The 8934-nt window shown below is 42.4% G+C and overlaps 1 protein-coding gene across 1 annotated transcript; it reads left to right on the plus strand.

The window, feature by feature from the left end:
• Positions 1–3915: 3915 nt before the first annotated feature.
• Positions 3916–8134, plus strand: LOC146176711 (uncharacterized). Its single transcript, XM_084581367.1, has 2 exons — positions 3916–4237; positions 7916–8134. Exons 1-2 carry the CDS (start codon positions 3932–3934, stop codon positions 8132–8134), a joined length of 525 nt encoding a protein of 174 aa, XP_084437493.1. The 5' UTR covers positions 3916–3931.
• The last annotated feature ends 800 nt before the right edge of the window (positions 8135–8934 follow it).

Below are 8934 nucleotides of genomic sequence, written 5' to 3' on the forward strand. Positions count from 1 at the left end.
AGAGAATAGAAAATGATGCGTGCAATATGCCTGTATTGACCCGTTTTCCAGCATGCTTACGTCCTATGAGTATCAAGCGTTTGGTAGGGCTTCTGGTCTTCCGCAATCGGCCCTGCTAGTTCTTTGAACAAAAAGAATTGCATGCATGCTTGCCGAGACTGTCTTCTTTTTCAAGATAAAAATTGCTAATGGGTGCGTGTACTAAGGAGTGCCCATATTATGCCGGATGCGAATATGGCTATAGCAAGATTTGAAGCAAAATTTGCACAACAGCGGGCAGCTTCCCGCCGCACCATGCAGCAAGGAGACCTCCATGGCTGAAAGGAGCGCTTTTGTCCATCAAACCGGGTTGTCACGTGCCTCCCTGGCGTCACATTGTTTGCAAACAGGGAGAGGTCTATTGTTTTCGCCCCACTATAGTTTCAAAATATCTAGCGCTGCAGCAGAGCCAGTACGTCATTTTCAAACATCAAAATCCTGTATAAATAGTACATACCGCTGCTCTCCTTCCCTCTCAATAACTGAAAGCCCCAACTGTAACAATTAAAATATAACTACGGATTATTAGCTAAACAGGGTGCCTGAAACACATGTTTGCTTTATTTTTATCCAAAAATCTACGTGAGGGGAACTGCTGAAGACAGACTTGTTATGAACAAAAATTCAATATTTTTAATATTGCAGAAATGCTGTTAAAGCTCTCTGGTCACGTATGTACTAAACATTTTACCAGTAGCGTAAAATGCGGGCATAGTTAGAACGTCATCACGAGGACGGAAGTTGTGAAGTCTGGGCGAACAGTTGATGCGTCAAAGAACTCAACTGATCGTAATGAAGTAAAAAAGAGTTACCTGATGTCCATAGGCGTAGCAGGAGTTAAAAGGTTTGAATTAAGCTACTAACAGTTACCTTCTCAAATGTCGCTTTTTGATCCATACTCTTTTACGTGGCTGTGGTCTCGAGTAGAAAACATTTGCGTTATAGCCCTTTCCAACCCTTAAAACTTGTGCCACTTTTATTTTAGCTGTGTGGTCACCTATTAATTGTTTTTACACTCGCTGAAAAAACACAGGTGATGCTCATAGGAAGGAGAGTTCCAAACTGCTCATCATTCATTTTAACATCCAATTTTCCTTACCCTCTCTCCTGTCTGCTCTGGCACCGTGTTTCTAGATGTTCAACAGGTCTGCTTTCGGAAGTTTTCTTTTATGTGTTTTACCTCCTGCAGTGACCCAGGCTATAAGGGATGCCGTATTGGACGGATTTGCGCACTTTGGCCAAGTAGATATCTGAAAAATTGACATCATTGACATGCGGCTGCCCCGGCCTGTATTGAGTAGGCGTCACTGAGTCAATCAGTCTAGCTTCCTAACCACTGAGCTACCGCGGCAGGGTTTTCTCTAGTAGAGAGGGGTAAAAATGAGGGCTGATAGCGATCGTTGGTCTTATAAACCTGGCCGCAATATCGTAAATATTAAATGCAAGTTTGGTAGCGTTAGCGATCCCAAATATCTGCGCGCTATGCGATATCCGTTGCGGCCCGGTTGGTCATTGCGATGTGGTTAATATGTAAGTAATTATAAAATATGCTGCCTGTGGTTAATGTTTTTCATTACAGTCGTGATCACATCATCATCAGTCCTCTGCAGGAAAATTTTCCCCACTGCGTGCTAATAACCCAGTGCTGAAAGAGCCCAGGCTCCACTTCCAAGACTCATTATATCTATAGCCCCAGCTGACAGAATTGAAAACCATCAAAATTTTTTCCGGAAAGCACCATCTTTTATATTCGTGCCAATAGTTTATATTTTTTTCTCCTCTGTCTGAACTTCCATACGACTCACGGTATCTGGTCCACCGTGCTTACCTATAATCTCTGAATGTTTATTTTTATTTTTCTCTCCATATCTCACAATGGTGTGGCTAGTTCAAGTCTAAGCCACTTGACTTGTGCGTACAGATGGGGTCTATTTCGTTCTAAAAAAAGGGAAAATAACCTATGTAAGTATTACTTGAGCGAGCATTAGGTTGGAGCAACAAATACCCTAAAATATCAGCACTTTACCTACTAACAAGGCATTCCTTCTTGAAAGAAAAGCTACATTGATCTGCAGTGCGCACGATAATGATCGTGAGCGGTATTTCAGTGACAGTATCCTGCGCATTTTGTCACTGACAAATGTAACCATTCTAGAATAAAATTTCTCGTGAATAATCAAAATATAATTTATTTTACTGCATTTATTTTAAAACCAGCTTCTGCTACAAGCTATGCTTGATGAAGTAAAATCTTTTTATTGCCCATTTACTATGTACGAAGTTGCGAATAAGCATTGCATAAGTTGTTTGACCCTCAGCGTATATGAAAGCAAGAAGCCGCGCATCCGGCAGACGATCTTGGCAGAGCGCAATATTTCGCCTTCATGGGCTGCATGTTCCACAGACGCTTTCCCTGGTTGTTTTTTAGACGCGCAAGACGGTATTTTCCGGCGAGCGGAAGTAATGATGGTGAACGTATAACGAAACATACAAAAGCGCTATGTTTGTCGAGCCGGTCAATCGGAGGCACGGGACGGAAAAGTCGCCCTGCATGCACGCTCTCTAGACAATAACAAGTCCGCAAAAAGTCGTAGGAAAATCGTTGGGGGCGGTTTCTCTCCTTGAATGACGCCATTGCGAGGTCGTGCAATGTACGCAAAAGGGTGAGGGCGTGCGGTTTGTGGAACCTAACAAAAGGAACAGTGCGATTTGTTGAGGCGCAGGAAAAACTATGTGCTTGTTGCCAGTTTTTTAGTATTGAGTGTGTGCCTTTCTTATTTCTTATGCAACGTTTTGCTAGGTTACCACGGCGGTATATCCTACCGGCGATAGAGATATTAGTCATATATTCTTTCATCTGTATTTGTGGTAGTCTTTATGTAAGAAAAAAAAAAGGCTGCGGCATTAGCCAAGTTGTTTAAACTCTCAAAAATTGCACTTCCTTAGTGGATAATGCCAGTAATACTGTCTGTAGGGCTGGAAGTTTTATTTTCTGTCGTGTCTGTTTTCCAAAAATGTTTCCAAATTTAGAGATATACTCCTTTTTATGTTCCTCTTCAATTTTTGGTAAGTGAAAGCATATATTTGTGAGTTTTCACCAAGAATTTATGTTTGTATGCATTAGCGGATAAAACAACTTCTTGAAAAAGGCATCGTAGGGTGCGGCTTCGAATATTCAGGCATTACGGGGTTTCAGAATTTCGAGAGAGAACGGCGTCAATAAATCTTATAAGTTCTATTGCGAACACAAAAAGTGGCCTATCTGAAACCGGAAGCGCTTTTTTGAATCAGCACCTTTCCAGGGTTTGCTGTGTGTTTAAAAAATCGCTAGGCCCATTTATACATACTTTGACAGAATAAAACGAGCGGAAGAACGCAGGCACAAAAAGGGACTCAAGCCGACACGTTGAGATTTTTGGTTAAAAGATTTATTAAGCTCTATGTCCATATATCTCTAAAGTTACTTCCATGAATATTTTTTGAGCACGCGCTGTTCTTGACTCCCTGCGTTTCACTTTGTTTTAATCTTTATGGGATAAAATTTCATCGTGTAAACTAAATGGCGTAACAAAATGCATTTCTCAAATGTTAATTCGAAAACAAATGTTTATTTCGAAAATCAAGTGCAGGAATTCAAACTTTTGTGTTGGCTGCATTTTGCGGCAACAGAGAAGAACTTCAGCTGTGCAATAGGAAGGATTTTGTATTACAAACTAGACGAATTCAGAGATACTGATGGACAGACGAGGGTTTGAGGCTTTTAAGTGTTTAGGGGCCTCAGGTTATCTACACGATATAACAAGTTGCTAAAGAGTTTCATTTCCAAAGTTTTATTTTTTATAATAATCGTCTACTATATTTCTCAGGTGGAGATTCTTGCGACTTTTTCGACATGGACCTCGACATAATGGTCGACTCCGTGGTAAAGCAACTGCCAAGAGAGTTCGTGAACCCAAGTTTAAAGCTTGGGAAAGTGATACCAGGCCTCACCTTCGGCAACATGACCTACACTGGCCTCGACAAACTGAAGCCCTACGGTCCCGTGCTGCCCTACTGCCGTGACGGATTAAGGCTGGTGCAAGTGGACTTGGCCAACACTGATGAAGAGTTGGTGGTCAACATGCCTTGGGAGTATTGCGGCGGGCAGAAGGGAGAACTTGGATCGCGTGCGAAAGGCCGAATTACCGTCACTTTTAGGGTAATGTGGTGATTTCTTCAACTTTTTTCAGTGTCGAACTCTCCTCACTTACCTTCTTGACACCTGTTTAGACGTCAGTGGTTCAATATTTTGTGTAGGTTGCACTGTGAATTGTTAAAGAAGAAACAAAACGCGGCGAATAAATAAGAAAAAATTACCCCGGATTGTAAGCTTTTGGTTAGAAACGACTAGATTGAAATGCAGGCGATCTTATAAGGCCTGTGTGCCTCAACCTATAGGCTTGCCTCCTGGTAGCAAGAACTGTTTAGCTACCAAGCTACGAATGCAGAGCCGCATGCCCAGAATATGTCTGTTCTCCAACCTGCGCCATTTGTTATGCAGTTAATTGACTGCCAAAAATAGTTACGTTTAATCTCATATAACTTGATATTGTCACGTAGTGGTGATGAGGTCGACGACACAAATGAAGGGGGTCGATGATTGCACTAAAGAAACCCTTTATTTGGGCTGACTTGCGCCCGAAAAAGAACTAAGCAACTCGGCGGCGGCGATAGAAACAAACGTGCTCGTCGGTCGTCGGACAAAGAATGCCCGTCACACTCGGCAACGCTCAATTTAAAGGCTGCACAGAACAATCTAGATAACGTCGCAAACAGCTACCAGCACAGGCTGGAACATTGTGGAAAGACCCCCGAGTGGCCGGAACCTTCGAGACAGATCTCGGTGCATCTTTCGCTACAACAAAACTGATAAAGGTGTGACTCGCGACATCGAGCATTAACAAGCAAAGATTGCGGAACTAATACGCGGTCCAGAATCGGAGTGATAAGCCTGTATGCCGGCGGCTGTTAAAAAACAACAAATACTGTCCTGAAGGTTTCGCGGCAATATGGTGTTCCAGAGCGTAATCTATAAGCAGTCTCAGAGAACCTAAAATTGCAATGATAGGAATTGTGCTTAAGTTTGAGTAGTTTGAAGGATGGACCACTAAACCACAAAGAGTCATAGTATTTCATTGGGCTAATAACTATGCGCCAATTCTGTAGAAAACAAAAAGCTTAATATCACGCATTTATCGACACTTTTATCCTCTATATGCATGCGTTTTACGTGAAAGATACCTGATTATGTAAGTAAGTTTGCAGTTTACTCCTATGGAGTTTGTGCACCCTAAAGTTGTGTAAGGAGGCTTAAAACCGTTCATATTCGAGCGTAGGATTGTGAGCGTTCACTTTTCAACATTGTGCGCACTCGGGAAGTACAGCCTCACATCTCTGATAGTAGTATTCCCGCTGAGTCAAATGAAGACCATTTTGAAACTGTAAGAAAAGAGAACTGAAATTCGGCAATGTAATACGAAAACGACGAAGCGTCATGCAAATGATGTGGTATGAAATTTTAAAATCGGTATTAAATGTGTTTGCGTTTCCCCACGCTTTATGTAGTGTGCTGCGCTTGCCCCTAGCACAATACGATATCTAAAAGGATGTGTTGCACGAGAAAAAGATATCTGTTACAAAAACATTGGTTTGAATTTCTATAAAATTAGGAATGAAATTTTTAACAGTTGATCGTGGATATAACGAACACGAAGAGGATCTCAAAATAGTTGGATATGCCGATAATGTGATATAGAAATTATGGCAACAGATGAGCTCTTCTCTTAACTAGAAGCGTGAATACGGTGTAGCCACGTTAGAGGCCCCCTATCCGCAGAGATATGCCGCCCCATTTTCGAAGCACACGCGCGCGCGCCAGGCATGAAAGGGAGGTGTACACTGAGCGCACCTCTACGTCAAACCAGTGAGTGTGAGCGCGTCTTTCATATATATGTATGGTAAGCTCAGACAGTTATGACGATCACCGCGCTGCTCACATTTTACAGTTGCGGGTCACGCCATATTGTACATGTGCCATTCGGATTAAGGTCCACATAAGCGGAGCGCTGCTACAAACAGCGTGTTTTGCAATGCCAAGCTGATCAATACAGGTCTAATTGTGTTACGGCACCCTAAAGATTCAATAATACCTCAGTTAAAAGAATGTGCTACTGGTTTCTTTATCGCCTTCGACAGCGAAACAGGCCACGCGTGAGCCCGCGTCAAGCCTTCGTTTAGCCCGGCTGCCTTCACAGAGACCCAAGCACCAGCTGCCTCGCATTACATCAAAATCGCATTGAAAACAAGCACGCAAGGCAGGCCACTCTCAAGCGTACATGACGCTCGTCTAGCCAATCGTTTTTCACAGAAATAGTGTTGCCAGCCCGTGCACAAGGCTGCGCCTCCGATGCATCTTACAGCGAAACAAATGAACATGAGGGCGCCATCAGGAGGCAAACACCATACCGCGTCATGACACGCAGTTCGATATATCACAATTTACACAGTGCGAGGGTTCGATAAACTCGCACACCAGTCCTATACATTTGATTGCTATTCGATTGAGATAACTTGAAACAATTTTATTGGAGATATAAACAGCGCATCCATGAATAGGCTATTATGTACATTTTCTACAGTTCGATATATAAGGGACTGACTGCAATTATCTGACTGGTCAGGAATAGAAAGCTGAGGGACCTTGCTGAACTAGATCCCCTAGGTTTTCTTAACTAAGCGTGTAGTTTGGAGAGAAAAGGGGAATTTTTTTTTTACATAATCACGCAAGGAGTTTGGATAATGTAGTATATTTTTTAGATTTTTAGAAGCAGTGTAATTTGATGTTGTTGTGCTTACTAGCTCGCATAATATAAATGCTATTTCTGTCGTATACCTGCAATACAAGTGATTATAACTGATCGCATATGTAACATCCGGGCAAGGCCGTTTTCTCCTACTTTTGAGCAGTGCACAGTATCTGTTTCATTAGATAAATTATTATACGACATTTTAAATAGAGGGGTCGGTGAAGTTGCGAACTCAAAAAAAGCACTGGAGTATTTGACGATCAGGGAATTTGCCAATGGACGTGGCACTTCGAAGTATCTCTACATGCATGTACATTAACGTACTTTCTTAGTTCCCATGCCTCAAATATTTACTACGCCAGCTAGCAGCGACAAACGTAAGTTGTGCAATTGTCTGCAAACATGGTTGTCTGAAAGTTGAAAAATAAACGTTGAATCCTAGATATGCGGACAAATACACTTAATGTGCACAGCTCACACCGTATGCTGCGTGGCTCAATATGCTGAAATTCTTTGCTTGATTTTAAAATTTTTTTGCGCTCTATTGCCTACCTGAGGCAATTGATTGCAGTTGATCTGAGTGCAGGAAGTACTTTACAGGCCAGAATTAGTGCCTTAAAGTTTCAGTCGGCGTTTATGAATTCTATGTTCGCGAAATGTGTATACGGCTGTGGGTGGCTCGAGATGAGAAGCTTATAATAGGCTGCTTGTATTGCTTGGAACTCACTGCTAGACGTGCATAGATGGAGCAAGTAATGTGTTTCGTGAATCTGAACAAGTGCTTTACAAGAAGGCCGCTTTGGATTACGCTGAAACCTAGTCAGGGAAAGTTGGAAAATGCCAGAGTGCTTCTCACCCGCTGACCGTCGTACACCTCCGCAAATCCATAAACCTACGCAAATTGGTTAAGCGCTGTAAAAAAAAAAAAGGTTGCAATGAAAGAAACCTTGATTTCTGCAGCAACCTGTGCCGTAGTAAGGGTAAATGCTGTTTCGCTTGCTTCAGTGAGGCCCTTGATTTTTTTCTCACAGGTGCCCAATTCCAGTAGCAGTGATGGACCGAAGCTCGTGTATCGCAGCGGTCCAACCCTCGTGGCCATGGAGAAAATGTCCATGTATCTCTATGGTGCAGGAGATGTTGCGGGCAGTGTATTCGCGACCTCTAGAGTATTGTTTCCGGAGGTGCCCAAATCATTCTGGCAGGACTTGCTCACACACCGTTTGGGTGTCATTCTGAAGGAAATGTCATGATTCGCCCTACATACAGGCTTTTCTGAGATGCGCTTACGGTCTCCGTGATCCATTTTCACTTGTGGACTTGGAAATTGTCATAACAACTATTCACGTAAAACGACAAGCGCAAAGAACGAGCGGGAACAATGTAACACAAAGCGATAGGATGAGCGCTGCGTTTGTGTTCATTTATCCCCATTTATTGCGCTGGCCATTGTATGTGCTAAGTATGAACCAACTGGCCAAAACAGCTATTGTGATCTACCAAGCAAATCGGCTACAAAATAATGTGTTGTAGAAAAAATGTGGGGACGGAGTTGAAACAGGCGGCTTCGAAACATTTGGTGGTTTTATTCTTAGTCTTGGTATTCGATGGTTGTTTATTGCAAATAAAATCTTTTATTTCACACCGCTTTGTAGTTTCCCTTCATTCTACCGTCATGAAAAGTTACTTTCGTTTAAATAATTTACAACGAGCCAGGTTAGGCTTATTCTTGTTTTTGTAGGGCCGCCCACATGCGCTGCATTTGTTGTTAACGCTACGGACAACCGGTTGGTAAAATTAGAGTTTGTAACTTTGCACAACATTTTCTACGGTGCTTGATATTATAAATCATGGCTCTCGCTTCTTAGTTACGAAATTGCCCCGTTACCGCAAATCAGACCGAACATAGAACGACGAATATTCTGATTATGATAATTGCTGATTTTGCCTTCGATGAGTTGTATTCGGTTTGATGCCAGAAGTTATGACAATTATCTGTGTACGCGCTAAGCTAGCCTGCTCTTAGACGCCGGTATCCGTGCTATCATTCCAC

Source organism: Amblyomma maculatum, chromosome 10 (genome assembly GCF_055883805.1).
Source record: "Amblyomma maculatum isolate TAMU_Amacu chromosome 10, ASM5588380v1, whole genome shotgun sequence".
NCBI classification, from domain to species: domain Eukaryota; kingdom Metazoa; phylum Arthropoda; class Arachnida; order Ixodida; family Ixodidae; genus Amblyomma; species Amblyomma maculatum.